General features: G+C 46.3%; 1 protein-coding gene across 1 annotated transcript in view; it reads right to left on the reverse strand.

Moving 5' to 3' along the window:
* The window catches only part of TBC1D10A (TBC1 domain family member 10A), a 167,570-nt gene extending 153,283 nt beyond the window's left edge, over positions 1-14,287 (reverse strand). The window contains exon 1 of the mRNA XM_063913380.1: positions 13,944-14,287. Coding sequence (XP_063769450.1) covers positions 13,944-14,125 — 182 coding nt within the window. The 5' untranslated portion in view covers positions 14,126-14,287. The remainder of the gene's footprint in view (positions 1-13,943) is intronic.
* Positions 14,288-17,468: the final 3,181 nt, after the last annotated feature.

Below are 17,468 nucleotides of genomic sequence, written 5' to 3' on the forward strand. Positions count from 1 at the left end.
CACCAGTACTAGATAGTATAAAGGGTTCTACTACATGGGACACGCCCCCTATTGGGTGACCACGCCCCCTTTTCTGGAGCGCGCGCATAATTACATCCTTGACTTTTGTATACCCCCACTTCAAAATTTCCACTTCGACCACTGAGAGAGAGAGAGATATATATATATATATATATATATATATATATATATATATATATATATATATATATATATATATATATATATATATATATATATATATATATAATAAATAATTGGAGACTACGGCGCAGTTTTGTGATAACTATACCATAAATATAAAATTATAAAAAACCCTTTTTTTTTTTACAAATAAAAACACTTCTCAATAAATTATATGAGCGGCAGCTTATAATACATAAACATATGCTTGGCATGCATATATAATCTGTTGCAAGAATTGGTGAAAACAAGCGCCCAAGAGTGTGGTGAATAAATTCAGGGGAAAAGAAGGTATAAAGAAAGGGATAATAAGGATCGGCTTAAAACACTTATCTGGTAAAGAGAAGCTCAGCTCAAGCAGCACTCTTTTGTGGCTTAAAACATGCGAATAAAACAGAAGAAAACGAACATAGTGTATACCGTTTGAATTTCATATTATGTTACTGCTTAATTTTACAGGCCTAATTAGGGAACTAGCTTATTCCCAAATGAGATCAATATATAGCCTGAGCAGTATATATATTAATAATACAAAAAATTTAATACACATAATCACATAAAAATACACATAAAATGGCTGGATAACATGCGTACAGAATACAAAATTATATCAAGCTTATCTGTCCATAACAATGGCTGGAATGCATGCGTACAGAATTTAAAATAGTATGAAGCTTATCTGTCCATAAAAGGAGATGTCTGCAGGTACTCCCAATGCGTTTTGTCCGTCAGCAACAGGACTTCATCAAGGGGATGACCACACTGAGCAGGCTTTGCTCTATTTATGCCCAAAGGAGGTGATTAATGAGGACATCACTTCCTGTGATTATCAATAGTTTTGCTAAAGTACTAGAGGAAAACGATTTTTGATATTCTAAATGGCACTCAAAAAAAGTGACAAGTAGATTTATGTACAGATAAAACACGAAAGAACCGAAAAAGGGGTATTAATACCATATATTAACAGCTACTGCCGTCGGAAATATCGGTGGAACGCATGTGTCATTTCCGCCCGGCGTGATATACTTATAGGGGGTAATTCCAAGTTGATCGCAGCAGGAAATTTTTTAGCAGTTGGGCAAAACCATGTGCACTGCAGGTGTGGCAGATATAACATTTGCAGAGAGAGTTAGATTTGGGTGGGTTATTTTATTTCTGTGCAGGGTAAATACTGGCTGCTTTATTTTTACACTGCAAATTAGATTGCAGATTGAACACACCACATCCAAATCTAACTCTCTCTGCACATGTTATATCTGCCTCCCCTGCAGTGCACATGGTTTTGCCCAATTGCTAACAGAATTCCTGCTGCGATCAACTTGGAATTACCCCCATAGTGCAGTGAAGTGCAGACAGTAGCTATCGTGTGGGTAAATACAGGTAGATTGTGGTTAGTGGTAAATATATTCGTAAAAAGTGGAAGAAAGAGAGATCCAGTAGATTGGTAAAGAATTAAGGAAAGAGATAGCGGAGAATTCTTTACCAATCTACTGGATCTCTCTTTCTTCCACTTTTACGAATATATTTACCACTAAACACAATCTTCCTGTATTTACCCACACGATAGCTACTGTCTGCACTTCACTGCACTATAAGTATATCACGCCGGGCGGAAATGACGCATGCGTTCCACCGATATTTCCGACGGCAGTAGCTGTTAATATATGGTATTAATACCCCTTTTTCGTTTTTTTCGGTTCTTTCATGTTTTATCTGTACATAAATCTACTTGTCACTTTTTTTGAGTGCCATTTAGAATATCAAAAATCATTTTCCTCTAGTACTTTAGCAAAACTATTGATAATCACAGGAAGTGATGTCATCATTAATCACCTCCTTTGGGCATAAATAGAGCAAAGCCTGCTCAGTGTGGTCATCCCCTTGATGAAGTCCTGTTGCTGACGGACAAAACACATTGGGAGTACCTGCAGACATCTCCTTTTATGGACAGATAAGCTTCATACAATTTTAAATTCTGTACGCATGCATTCCAGCCATTGTTATGGACAGATAAGCTTGATATAATTTTTTATTCTGTACGCATGTTATCCAGCCATTTTAGGTGTATTTTTATGTGATTATGTGTATTACATTTTTTGTATTTTTAATATATATACTGCTCAGGCTATATATTGATCTCATTTGGGAATAAGCTAGTTCCCTAATTAGGCCTGTAAAATTAAGCAGTAACATAATACGAAATTCAAACGGTATACACTATGTTCGTTTTCTTCTGTTTTCTTCGCATGTTTTAAGCCACAAAAGAGTGCTGCTTGAGCTGAGCTTCTCTTTACCAGATAAGTGTTTTAAGCCGATCCTTATCATCCCTTTCTTTATACCTTCTTTTCCCCTGAATTTATTCACCACACTCTCGGGCGCTTGTTTTCACCAATTCTTGCAATATCTATCTATCTATTTATCTATCTATATCTATATATCTACACACACATACAGAGGAGCCTAAGGCAACCTGCTGCAATGGAATGATGCATGCCCTACAAGCCAGAAGCAGTCTAGGCATACAGAGACCTGTAGTACACAACAGCTGGAGAGCGGCACCTTGTCTACCTTGTTATACCCCTTTCACACCAGAAATGCAGGGGCAAAACCTGGGAATTCTGCCACGGGCTATGCAGGGACATTCCCGGGTTGGCACCTTTCACACCAGCATTTTTTGCCGGGACATCCCGGGTCTGCACCTTTCATACTGAACCCGGGATGGTCCTGCATTTTCTGAAAATGGGCGTCTCAGAAAAGACACAAGACCAGGAAGTGCCCTGAATAGCCAATCAGCATCAGTATAGGCAACCCGGGAAGGTGGGACATGTCCCTGCACCATTCACACTGTCCAGGGTCTAGGGATCATCCCGGGATCAACCCTGGTCGATTGCAGGGTTGAAATGCGGGGACAGAAAACCCGGGTTTTTGTCCCTGTACCCTTTCACACCAAGACATTTCCCGGGTTGATGCGCGTTCATGTGTTTTAACCCGGGAAATTTATGGCTGTGTGAAAGGGCTATTATAGAGTATCTGTAAAGGGATACAGAAACTGTAACAGGGCAGCAAGTAAAAGTTAAGTATTTTGTTTATATGCTGGCACCATTCACCATTCGATCTTAAAAAGCCAGAAGAAATAATAAGGTTTGGCAAAACTGCTCATTAGTAAAGCCACAGACCTCGACCTACTCATTATTAAACCTTTAGTTCTCTTTTCAGTAATGGAAAGGAGGTTGTTAAAGAGGAACTAAGGGTAAATGTTTAGGATTTTGTTATACATATGCAGGAATTACATTTCCTTGAGTCTTACAACAGTTTGGTTACTCACAAAATAATTTACAAAGTTGCTCAAAACCTCCTGTCATATTTGACTAAAAGTATAAACAGAGCTCTGATCAATAATATTTCAAGAAGCAGATATACAATCTCAGCACACACAGCAAAGTAGAGAGGAACAATTACAAATACAGAAAACAGTCTTGCTAAATACTCAGAGCTTAATCTTATCATTACACACAAATACAAAACATTGTGACTGGCAGCCGTTGAAAAAAAACAAGACACGTGATTTATATTAGTTACATATAAAAATACAAAAGCATGCGACAATATTACAGCCATTGCAACACTGCACAGTGATCAATACTTGGCTGATAAAGACATAAGGACTTTGACATAAAAACATAGTGCCACATTCACTTACCGACTGCACACAAAGCTTTTACCAGAATATATTTTAGATACCTGAGGGAAACTGTACTTGTATACACTGAATGCCCATTCTGTACAATAAAGCTGTATGAATAAATTACTTTACTCCTCTAATTTGGAATAGACTTAAGCCCCCTACACACTTGGCGACCTGCGCCCAAGGTTCCCGACGGCCGACCCACCACAGGTGCGGGTGACGAGGGGAGTGAAAGTTTTTTGTCCATATCGACCTGCATGTTCAAACGACGGTGGACCAACGATGAACGAGTGCAGGGTTGCGCATCATTCATCTTTGGTGGCTCCTCACTGAACGATATGAACGAAATATCATTCAAAAAATTAACATTATCGTCCATATCGTTCACTATATCGTCCAGTGTGTAGGGGGCTTTAGTACACAACAGCCTGAGAATTGCAGGCAGCCATAACATTTGCTAATCTAGCGAATACGTAGTACAGTAGCATTTTTTTTTTTACTAGGTAACCAGATTGCACTTGCCTTTTAAGATATTTTGCAGCCAGGGGTGTATCTACCCATTGGCCAGGATGGCACTCGCCAGGGGCGCCAGCCGAGAAGGGGGCACCACCCGGCAGTGCCACCCTCGGCCAATGGGTGGAATCACTTAGTAGTAGCATAGCCAGGGCTGGACGATCTCACAGTAGGCAGGAACAGGCGCCTGTGTTCGGCACCGCAGTGCACTAGTGAAGAACGTGAAAGTAAACTACAGTTCCCAGCAGCCCTTGCTGTTGGGAGCTGCTGGCAGCAAGGGTTGCTGGGAGCTGTAGTTTACTTTCACTTTGTTCACGAAGTGTGGTGTTCCTGCCTACTGTGCAATCCTCCAGCCCAGGTGATGCCCAGCTCATCACACTAGGTACTGCAGCATATTAATTGATATGTGCTTTGAGGAGGGAGGACTATATGCAGGGAGGGGAAAGGACTATATGCAGGGTGGGGGGGTGGGAGACTCTGTGCTGGGAGGGGAGAGGACTATATGCAGGGGTGGAGACTGTGCTGGAAGGGGGGAAGACTATATGCAGGGAGGGGGGAGACCATGGCTATGTGCAGGAAGGGGGGAGACCATGGCTATGTGCAGGGAGGAGGCAGACCATGGCTATGTGCAGGAAGGAGGCAGACCATGGCTATGTGCTGGGAGGAGGAGGGGGACTACAGCTATGTGCTGGGAGCGGGATGGAGACTACAGCTATGTGCTGGGAGGGAGTGGAGACTACTTCTATGTGCTGGGAGGAGGTGGGGACTATAGCTATGTGCTGGGATCAGAAGGTTATCGACCCATTGGCCAGGATGGCACTCACCAGGTGCACTGGCCGAGGAGGGGGCGCTGCCTCGTGGTGCCACCCTTGGCCAGGGAGTGGAATGACTTAGTAGTGGCAGTGCCTGGGCTTTTAGTTCGCACAGCAGCCAGGAGTTGGCGCCGATGTTTAGCACCACAATGCACGACAGTGAAGAAACTCTAAATAAACTACTAGAATGTTATTCTTAATCACTACATCACCACTACTAGGTAGTGTGCAGAGATACCTTTTCACTGCCATTAATATTTGATTATACCCCCTGACTGTGGGTAGCATCGCTGGGCAGTGCCCCTTCTTGGCCGCGCCAGGCGCTGCTGATTTCTCCACAGTGTGACAAGGATTACTGTGTGGGCATGATGTGTAAGGCGCACTAGTGTGTGACATAATGTGTACAAGGGGTACTACTATGTAACATAATATGAATTGGGAGTACTATTGTGTGGTCCTGCCCCTTTCCCACAAGATCATGCCCCTTTTTTGCACATGCACCTTCCCTATTTCAAATATGGGGGGGCGCCAGTCCCTTACTTTGCCAGGGGCGCTCGGTCCCCTAGATACACCTCTGTTTGCAGCTTTATAAATAGTGGCTAAATTGCCAAAAGCTCACTGCAACGCGCAGACTATTATATGTAGCCCTATATTTTCTATCACCAGAGCATTAATACCAGGAAGGAAAACACTCAAATCACAGTCGGGTCAGGAGAATTATGTTTTGTGCTTTCACGCAACTGTCAAGTTTTCAGCTATAACTTTATTCTAAATAGACAGTCTGACCTAGGAGAGGATCCTAACCATTGATCAAAAAGACTAAAAGGTGCATACGCACTATGCGATATTTTACACGCTATCGCTTATTTTCACCCTTCTGAGCAATATAATTTAATATATAGCCCAGTGTGCACGCAAGAACGATGAACAGGAGCACACATCATTATCGCCCCCTTCGTCGCCTGTGCATGCAAGCGAATTTGGACTTCTAGTCCAAACTGCATATTTGGGCCGGCCGCGGCGTGACGTCACTGAACGATATAGGTAGCGATATTGTTCAGTGTACACGCACTATATCGGCCGCCCAGGAGGGTAAGGGAAACACTATGTGACATAGTGTATCGCATAATGTATACCCACCATTAAAGAGTGCATGCCAGCAGTAATTTTCAGACACATTTAATACAAAGTTCCTAGGATTTTTATCTAACCCAGTTCTATAAAACAAATAAGGATTGGTATAGATCAGCTGCAGAACTTGTGAATTATGAGCCCAGGTGCAAAATATAATTTGGGCACCCCTTCACCACCCCAACCCAAGTTCACAGTATGCCACAAGCCAATGGGTGACAGGGAGAGGCAGAGGGTGACAGTGTAAGGTGGGGGAGGCAGTTGGTGGCAATCGGAGGCCGAGGGTGACAGGGAGAGGCAGTGAGCGACAATGATACAAGTGCCATGTCCTGCATGGTGTGGAGAACATGGGGCATGTACCTTGGTGGGGTCTGTGACAGGGGCCCCCATCCCTTGTGCTTTCCTCAGTTTGGCACTCAGTCAGGCAGACTCTGACAGTGCCAGTTAATGTTTGTGAGTTGCCTTTAATTCGCAGATAGAAGCGAGACAGGAAAAAAAAAAAATGTTCATCCGTCTGTTGATTAGAGGCCGATAGGTGGCAGTCTCCTCTATCAGTCCATCACAAGGTCAGTCCTGCCTCCCTAAGGGTAAGGTGCAGGTCCCTCAGGCAGTGGGGTCCATCCTGCAGTCTACACTGGGCCATTCATATGACATTGCTGAAAATGGTCTACATGGGGGCCAGGATAACTCAGTGCTGGTCTGGGCAGCAGTGGGACCCTTAGTAGATGTTTCCGTAATTTGCTTCTGTATGTTACTTTTCAATTACCATCGGAATTGTATACAATTGAGACAGATACAGCACACAACCATATAAAAAGAAAGATGGCCCATAACAAGCAGTAAGCCTAAGACGTGACGCTTTAAAGTCATCAATATATAGTATAAAATGACATTATCAACATTTGTATATTGTAAATTGTATATCAAAAAGAAGCATCGTGACTGCGCCCTTCCTATTTGACCATGGTATAGGACAGATCCAGTTCTGTAAAACTCTGCATGGCTCCTCCTACTGCAATCAACCAACAAGGTCTATTTTATCAACTGGGCTATATATGTGGACAAAATAAGATTTTACTTACCGGTAAATCTATTTCTCGTAGTCCGTAGTGGATGCTGGGGACTCCGTAAAGACCATGGGGAATAGACGGGCTCCGCAGGAGACAGGGCACTCTAAGAAAGAATTAGGACTACTGGTGTGCACTGGCTCCTCCCTCTATGTCCCTCCTCCAGACCTCAGTAAAGGAAACTGTGCCCGGAAGAGCTGACATTACAAGGAAAGGATTTTGGAATCCAGGGTAAGACTCATACCAGCCACACCAATCACACCGTATAACTTGTGATAAACTTACCCAGTTAACAGTATGAACAACAACAGAGCATCAGATAAACCTGATGCAACTATAAAATAACCCTTATTTAAGCAATAACTATATACAAGCATTGCAGAAGAAACTTGGGAAGGGCGCCCAGCATCCACTACGGACTACGAGAAATAGATTTACCGGTAAGTAAAATCTTATTTTCTCTAACGTCCTAGTGGATGCTGGGGACTCCGTAAGGACCATGGGGATTATACCAAAGCTCCCAAACGGGCGGGAGAGTGCGGATGACTCTGCTGCACCGAATGAGCAAACACAAGGTCCTCCTCAGCCAGGGTATCAAACTTGTATAATTTTGCAAACGTGTTTGAACCCGACCAAGTAGCTGCTCGGCAAAGCTGTAATGCCGAGACCCCTCGGGCAGCCGCCCAAGAAGAGCCCACCTTCCTTGTGGAATGGGCTTTTACAGATTTTGGATGCGGCAATCCAGCCGCAGAATGAGCCTGCTGAATCGTGTTACAGATCCAGCGAGCAATAGTTTGCTTTGAAGCAGGAGCACCCAGCTTGTTGGATGCATACAGGATAAACAGCGAGTCAGTTTTCCTGACTCCAGCCGTTCTGGCTACATAAATCTTCAAAGCCCTGACTACATCTAGTAACTTGGAATCCTCCAAGTCACGAGTAGCCGCAGGCACCACAATAGGTTGGTTCAAATGAAAAGATGACACCACCTTCGGCAGAAATTGCGGACGAGTCCGTAATTCTGCCCTGTCCATATGGAAGACCAGATAGGGGCTTTTACATGACAAAGCCGCCAATTCTGACACACGCCTAGCCGAAGCTAAGGCCAATAGCATGACCACTTTCCACGTGAGATACTTTAACTCCACGGTCTTAAGTGGCTCAAACCAGTGAGATTTCAGGAAACTCAACACCACGTTAAGATCCCAAGGTGCCACTGGTGGCACAAAAGGGGGCTGAATATGCAGCACTCCCTTTACAAACGTCAACCTCAGGAAGAGAAGCCAGTTCCTTTTGAAAGAAAATGGATAGGGCCAAAATCTGGACCTTTATGGACCCTAATTTTAAGCCCATAGTCACTCCCGACTGTAGAAAGTGAAGGAAACGGCCCAGCTGGAATTCCTCTGTAGGGGCCTTCCTGGCCTCACACCAAGCAACATATTTTCGCCATATACGGTGATAATGTTTTGCTGTCACGTCCTTCCTAGCCTTTATCAGCGTAGGAATAACTTCATCCGGAATGCCTTTTTCCGCTAGGATCCTGCGTTCAACCGCCATGCCGTCAAACGCAGCCGCGGTAAGTCTTGGAACAGACAGGGCCCCTGTTGCAACAGATCCTGTCTGAGAGGCATAGGCCATGGGTCCTCTGTGAGCATTTCTTGCAGTTCCGGGTACCAAGTCCTTCTTGGCCAATCCGGAACAATGAGTATTGTTCTCACGATTCTCAGCACCTTGGGTATGAGAGGAAGAGGAGGAAACACATAAACCGACTGGAACACCCACAGTGTCACTAGTGCGTCCACAGCTATCGCCTGAGGGTCTCTTGACCTGGCGCAATACCTTTGTAGCTTTTTGTTGAGGCGGGATGCCATCATGTCCACCTGTGGCAGTTCCCATCGATTTGTAATCTGTGTGAAGACTTCTTGATGAAGTCCCCACTCTCCCGGGTGGAGGTCGTGCCTGCTGAGGAAGTCTGCTTCCCAGTTGTCCACTCCCGGAATGAACACTGCTGACAGTGCCTGCACATAATTCTCCACCCAGCGAAGAATTCTGGTGGCTTCTGCCATCGCCACCCTGCTTCTTGTGCCTGGCGGTTTACATGAGCCACCGCGGTGATGTGGTCTGACTGAATCAGCACCGGTTGGTTGCGAAGCAGAGGCTCCGCTTGACTCAGGGCGTTGTATATGGCCCTTAGTTCCAGGATATTGATGTGCAGACAAGTCTCCTGACTTGACCACAGCCCCTGGAAGTTTCATCCCTGAGTGACTGCCCCCCACCCTCGGAGGTTTGCATCCGTGGTCAGCAGGACCCAGTCCTGTATGCCGAACCTGCGGCCCTCGAGAAGGTGAGCACTCTGCAGCCACCACAGAAGAGACTCCCTGGCCCTGGGGGATAGGGTGATCAGCCGATGCATCTGAAGATGTGATCCGGACCACTTGTCCAACAGATCCCACTGAAAGGTCCTCGCATGGAACCTGCCGAAGGGAATGGCTTCGTATGACGCCACTATCTTTCCCAGGACTCGCGTGCATTGATGCACCGACACCCGTTTTGGTTTTAAGAGGTCTCTGACCAGAATCACGAGCTCCTGGGCCTTCTCCTCCGGGAGAAACGCCTTCTTCTGGTCTGTGTCCAGAATCATGCCCAGGAAGGGCAGTCTCGTCGTAGGAATCAGTTGTGACTTTGGAATATTCAGAATCCAGCCGTGCTGTTGTAACACCTCCCGAGAGTGTGCTACGCTGATCAGCAACTGCTCTCTGGATCTCGCCTTTATGAGGAGATCGTCCAAGTATGGGATAATTGTGACTCCTTGCTTTCGCAGAAGCACCATCATTTCTGCCATTACCTTGTTAAATATTCTCGGTGCCGTGGACAGACCAAACGGCGTCTGGAATTGGTAATGACAGTCCTGTACCACAAATCTGAGGTACTCCTGATGAGGTGGATAAATGGGGACATGCAGGTAAGCATCCTTTATGTCCAGAGACACCATAAAATCCCCCTCTTCCAGGCTCGCAATAACCGCCCTGAGCGATTCCATCTTGAACTTGAACCTTTTCAGGTACATGTTCAGGGATTTTAAATTCAATATGGGTCTGACCGAACCGTCTGGTTTCGGAACCACAAACATTGTGGAATAGTAACCCCTTCCCTGTTGAGGGAGGGGAACCTGTTCCACCACCTGCTGGAGATATAATTTGTGAATTGCCGCAAACACTACTTCCCTTTCGATGGGGGAAGCTGGCAGGGCCGATTTGAGGTAACGGTGAGGGGGCATCACTTCGAATTCCAGCTTGTATCCATGAGACACAATCTGTACAGCCCAGGGATCCACCTGTGAGCGAACCCACTGGTGGCTGAAATTTCGGAGACGCGCCCCCACCGCTCCTGGCTCCACCTGTGGAGCCCCAGCGTCATGCGGTGGATTTAGCGGAAGCCGGGGAGGACTTCTGTTCCTGGGAACTAGCTGTATTGTGCAGCTTCTTTCCTCTACCCCCTGCCTCTGGCAAGAATAGACGCACCTCGGACTTTCTTGCCTCTTTGCGACCGAAAGGACTGCATTTGGAAATACGGTGCTTTCTTCGGTTGTGAGGGAATATATGGCAAAAAATTTGACTTCCAGCCGTAGCTGTGGAAACTAGGTCTGAGAGACCGTCCCCAAACAATTCCTCACCCTTATAAGGTAAAACCTCCATGTGCTTTTTTGAGTCGGCATCACCTGTCCATTGCCGAGTCCACAGGACCATTCAAGCAGAAATTGACATTGCATTTATTCTAGAGCCCAGTAGGCAAATGTCTCTCTGGGCATCCCTCATATATAGGACAGCGTCTTTTATATGCCCCAGGGTCAGTAATATAGTATCCTTGTCCAAGGTATCAAGTTCCTCAGACAGAGTATCTGTCCATGCTGCCACAGCACTACACATCCAGGCCGACGCAATTGCCGGCCTCAGTAGGGTACCTGAATGTGTATAAACGGACTTCAGGATACCTTCCTGCTTCCTATCCGCAGGATCCTTTAGAGAGGCCGTATCCTGCGACGGCAAGGCTACCTTCTTAGATAAGCGTGTCAAAGCTTTGTCTACCCTAGGGGATGACTCCCAGCGTAACCTGTCCGTTGGCGGGAAAGGATACGCCAACAGTAATCGTTTGGAAATCTGCACTTTCTTATCAGGAGAATCCCAAGCTTTTTCACATAACTCATGTGAAGGGGGAAAGGTCACTTCTTGCCTTTTTTCCCCAAACATATAAACCCTGTTGTCAGGGACCGGGTTTACCTCTGAAATGTGCAATACATCCTTCATAGCTATAATCATGTAGCGGATGGCTTTAGCCATTTTAGGCTGCAACTTTGCATCATCGCCATCGACACTGGAGTCAGAATCCGTGTCGATATCTGTGTCAACAATCTGGGATAGTGGGCGCTTCTGAGACCCTGACGGCCTCTGCGCTGTAGGATCAGGCATGGGTTGAGACCCTGACTGTCCCAAGGCTTCAGCTTTATCCAACCTTTTATGCAAGGAGTTTACATTATCATTTAACACCTTCCACATATCCATCCAATCAGGTGTCGGCGCCGTCGGCGGAGACCCCACATTCATCTGCACCTGCTCTGCTTCCACATAGCCTTCCTCGTCAAACATGTCAACACAATCGTACCGACACACCACACACACAGGGGATGCTCTATTTGAGGACAGAACCGCCACAAGGCCTTTTGGAGAAACAGAGAGAGAGTATGCCAGCACACACCCCAGCGCTATATAACCCAGGAATTACACAGTAACTTAGTGTTTACCCAGTAGCTGCTGTATTAGTGAATTTGCGCTAAATTTATGTGCCCCCCCCCCCCTCTCTTTTTACCCTCTTTCTTCCGTGATTCTGCAGGGGAGAGCCTGGGGAGCTTCCTCTCAGCGGAGCTGTGGAGAGAAAATGGCGCTGGTGAGTGCTGAGGAAGCCCCGCCCACTCAGCGGCGGGCTTCTGTCCCGCGATTTTGTGAAAAATAATGGCGGGGGCTCATGCATATATACAGTGCCCAGCTGTATATATGCTCTATTTTGCCAGGAGGTACTCAATTGCTGCGCAGGGCGCCCCCCCCCTGCACCCTGCACCCTACAGTGACCGGAGTGTGTGGGTTAGTGTGGGAGCAAAGGCGCACAGCTGCAGTGCTGTGCGCTACCTCATATGAAGACAGGAGTCTTCTGCCGCCGATTTTGATGTCTTCTTGCTTCACTCGCCGGCTTCTGTCTTCTGGCTCTGCGAGGGGTACGGCGGCGCGGCTCCGGGAACGGACAACCAAGGGTGAGTTCCTGTGTTCGATCCCTCTGGAGCTAATGGTGTCCAGTAGCCTAAGAAGCGCAACCTATCCGCAGTTAGTAGGTTTGCTTCTCTCCCCTCAGTCCCACGTAGCAGAGAGTCTGTTGCCAGCAGACCTCTCTGAAAATAAAAAAATCCTAATAAAATACTTTCTTATTAGCAAGCTCAGGAGAGCTCACTAAAGTGCACCCAGCTCTGACCAGGCACAGATTCTAACTGAGGTCTGGAGGAGGGACATAGAGGGAGGAGCCAGTGCACACCAGTAGTCCTAATTCTTTCTTAGAGTGCCCTGTCTCCTGCGGAGCCCGTCTATTCCCCATGGTCCTTACTGAGTCCCCAGCATCCACTAGGACGTTAGAGAAATTATCTTTACGAGCAGTCTCAAAACGAGAAATCGTCCAAAATATCATCCAATGTATACCCAGCTTCACACTGGCATACACATTATGTAGTCATTGCTGCTGGTTGCACTAGACCATAGACACCAGACAGACACTAAAGTAGATTTTGCATCTAAAAGTGGGTACACACCTAGCGATACAGTAAACTTAATCGCTCATTTTCCCCCTCCTGAGTGATACAGTTTACTATATCGCCCAGTGTGTATGCAGCCGACAACGAGCGATGCGCGGTCCCACGGGTCATTAATGACTCTCCGTCTCGGTCGTGCATGCAATCTGGACTCATCGTCCAAAGCTGCATGCTCATGACGTCACTGTACGATACTGCACAGTGTGTATGCCTGCCGTCGGGTGGCCTGACCCGGTAGGGGGAAAACTAGGCGATGCCGCTCACCGAGCACATCACCTAGTGCGCACCCACCTTAAGTTGCATAAATAGATATAAAACTAATTTCTGTGGTCCCAACACAAATATTGTACAAATGCAGTGTTAGTAAACAAACCTCACCAACTCCACAAATCCCTATTTGCTCATATTCTGGATTCTCTGTCAAAATACTAATCCCACCTATACACACTAACACAGACACACACTATGCTGCACATCCCACTGACACACATCCTGACCCAGCAACACAATGGGTCAGTGACCCTACACTAGCAGTGACCCGCACTCTGCCCCCACAGCTGGCACACTGTCTGGCAGCCACAGACCCCCCCACCCTTCATTCCTCGGACTCCACAAATCACGGAGTGACGTGTTGCTGCTCCCCGCACGCGCGCACCTGAGAGACGGGGGAACACCCCGCCACCGACCACCTATTCCCCCATACTCACGGGCCTTCGCTGGTCTCAGACTTGATCAGGAAACCGTACTTATCCGTCCTCCTCTCCGCAGTGAACCCGTTAATCTCGGAGTCTGAGCCGATAGACTCGAGTTCCGGGTCGCTGAGGGTCTCCCTGGTTCCACGCAGGCTAGCGGAGGGAGACACGCTGTCCTCCCCGGGGCTCCGCGCCATCCCGGCTCCCCCACCGCTTCAGTAGCACGGAGCCATAACCTCAACCGGCCCCCGCCGCACCTCCTACTCCGCTTTCCCTTCCACAGCGGCGGCCTCACTAACATCTCCCTGCCTCGCAGCGTGTCGCCCAATCAGCGATCAGGATGCAAAACGTCCAACCAACCAGAACGCGCCACTGATCTCAGCCAACCAATCATGCCGGAGAACAGGCTGTCAATCAAATGCGCAGCCTGCAATACACAACATTAATTATCTTCCATCCCGACTTCTCCGTCAGCCAATCAGCCGCTGTAGTAGCCCAGCTCAGCCAATCACTGCTTGGCGACCCGTTGTGTATCGGTGTGTGTGATATAGTATATGCTGCTGCTGCTCACTCTCCCGCTGTCACTCACTGCGTCTCCGCCCCGCATCAATCACAGCCGTGGGAGCTGTCAAACGCCGCCGCTAATCCCGCCTCCCAGCTCCTGTCAGACTGGGAGCCCCCCTGTCTGTGTGTGTGTATAGTGACTGTATGCCATCGCCACATAAACATGCAGTGTATGCGGAGATCAGGTTTAATTCCAGCAGAGTGCAGTGTGAGCCGTGTGCGCTGCTGTCCCCTCCTCAGTCTGCTTGGCTCTTTCTAAGTGCTTGTCAATTGGGCTCCTCTGAAGGAATGTTGTGGGAAAGAATAGAGCCACATACGCCATCTAGTGGCTGTTGCTGCTACATACGCAATGCTCAAATAAGTTGCCGTGCCTCCTATATATGCTGGACATCATATATGGGGGGGAGATTCAAATGTTTGAAACGTCAGTTGGGTGACTGTTTTTTCCTATCTAATAGACAGGAAAAAACAGACGCCCAACCGACTTTTCAAACATTTGAATCTCCCCCATGATCTGAGTAGTGGGCCCTACACACTGGCCGACATGACTGCACGATATGAACTGATAAAGCTAAATATTTATCTTACTTAAAACCCTTTAAGAGGTCTAAGAACACTGTACGCTATTAACGTATGGAATACCGTAAGGGTACGCACGTTGCGTAACAATCGCTTAGCCGTAGTCAAGACGCTCAAGCGTCACGTTCGCTCACGGCCAAGAGATCACAGGCAGACACGCTATTGGCTGCCGACTAACGTAATGGTTCGCTATTAGCGTAGCGGACGCTCGGGACCACGAGGAGATCACCAGCGGCGCAGACGCTCACAATGTTAAACCTTTATAACTATACCATAAAACAGTGTATTATGCAGTAAACCTTGGTGTAGTGATAAGATGAGAATGCAACACTGTGTAAGCGGGTTTACACTAAAGCTGTTTGAGCGATAGAGACGCTCCTATTACCCACTGCAATATAATGAACACACAATACCGGTCTAAGGGTCTAACGCCTTTTAAGGAAATGAATGAACGTTCAAAAAGAATAATACAATACAAGTCATACACTACCAATATAACATAGACTACCTAACCAGATAACTACACATGAAATACAATATCAGTACAATAACTATATAAGAGGAACGAGAGAGAAAGAGAAGAGAGAGAGAGAGATATGGCTCAGAATAACAAGAAAGACAATATGATTGCGGAGAAAACTTACGCACAAAGGGGAACGATCGCATGCGCCTCTGGATATCCAGCTCCCGATTATCAGCAATGAGAACCATTGAAGAGTGAGAGCTGGATATGATCGGCTTGTCTATTTATGCCCCACACACAATACAATTCAATGGTCCCTACAATCTCATTGTTCATTGGACACAGGAATTCGTCTTCGCATTATAACAAAAGGTCATAGGTTGATTCATACAGGTGGGCTGTGTCTACTTCCAACTGCTCAGGTGGGTGGGAAACTAGGTTTCCCGCCGCATGGATAAGTGAGTGCAAATAATAGTAAAGTACATAAACTTCTTATGTCCATAACTATTCGCACGAGCGATTAATCCGCTTCAAACCAACACCGGAATATTGCTAATTAAATACTCTTCCGATGGATACTAAACACCACTGTATAATCCTTGTCTGACCCTTTGTATCAGACAAAGAGGGATCTCTCTGTCCATGAACATGCTACATTAACTATACTTCCAGAATCTATCAAAGGGACCATGATCTACAAAATACATTATATGGTTAAAATATGTAACGATTGAGTCGCACGCTACGCACACATAAACTCTACCGTAAATGCACATCCCGTGCGCCTGCGGGTGCACGTAACAGCGGGTATGCGCACGCACGGGAGAGCGTACGCATGCGCAGAGCGGACATGTATGAGGTGCAAATATGGCAGTGTGCATAGTGATATTTTTCTGACTTTGACAGTCCACCCTTTGGCAGTCAACAATAACTGCCACTTCCTAAAACATTTCAAAACGAGAAAAATATATGTTAAGTGTAAATACATTTCCATGGTTGGGTAAGGGAGGAGAGAAGAAGGTGTGAAAAGGGTATGACCTAGTGAGATAGCAGAAGCATGTGTGTATGAATCCATGTTTGGGGGGTCATGTATCATCGTGCCGTACGTGTTTTAAATCAAGCTTCGAGGTATTGCGAAGTATACATTTGAATTCCTTCTTATCCCGTATTAAGGGTCTGTGGATGGGCTGTCAAACTTTACCGAGCTCTTTTCGGCTTTTGGTTGTAACAAAAATGGGGAAGCACATTTTAGTTGATGATACATGAATGGGGGAATATGTGATTGCTGATATCTGTGCCTGTATTCCCTATCGACTATGTGTGTTATTACCTGAAGGTTGTAGAGATGAAGATAAGACACAATTATGGTAAATGCAGTGGTATTCTATGTCAGGTTAATGAACATTTGTCGGTTGAAGTCTTGTTCGGTGTCTGTTGAATGCAGTCTTCTTTGGGCTTTTGCCAACAAGTGTGGGCAAAAGCTTTGTCAATGTCCATAGACTTACAAAAGTGTTGGGCTAGCGTAATTTTAAAATTTCTAGGGAAACTGGGGGTCTATGGCATAGTTCATCAAATATCTGTGTATAAGGTTGTCAAAACTTCTTCTTTAATCCATCAGTTGTCTGTATACAGGCTCGTCAAATTCCTCGTCCAAGTGGGTCTTTTTACCTTGGAGAAAACGGAAAAACAGGTGAAAGAAACGGACCGTATAATCGCATTTTCATCACATCATTGTCTCTACCGTTGGGTCATAAATCAAATCCATTGGAATTACAATTTCCTCACTCCTTAGACTCATTACCCTGGTACTACGTTTGCACTTCATTAAAGCCTGACCGCATCTAAATATCAAGCCAATCGATATGACAACACCTAAGATACATAGGAGAAACTTCCCAACATCCATTATGACTCCTTGAGCCCATTCTCCTAAA

The sequence above is a fragment of the Pseudophryne corroboree genome, chromosome 1 (genome assembly GCF_028390025.1).
Source record: "Pseudophryne corroboree isolate aPseCor3 chromosome 1, aPseCor3.hap2, whole genome shotgun sequence".
NCBI classification, from domain to species: Eukaryota; Metazoa; Chordata; class Amphibia; order Anura; family Myobatrachidae; genus Pseudophryne; species Pseudophryne corroboree.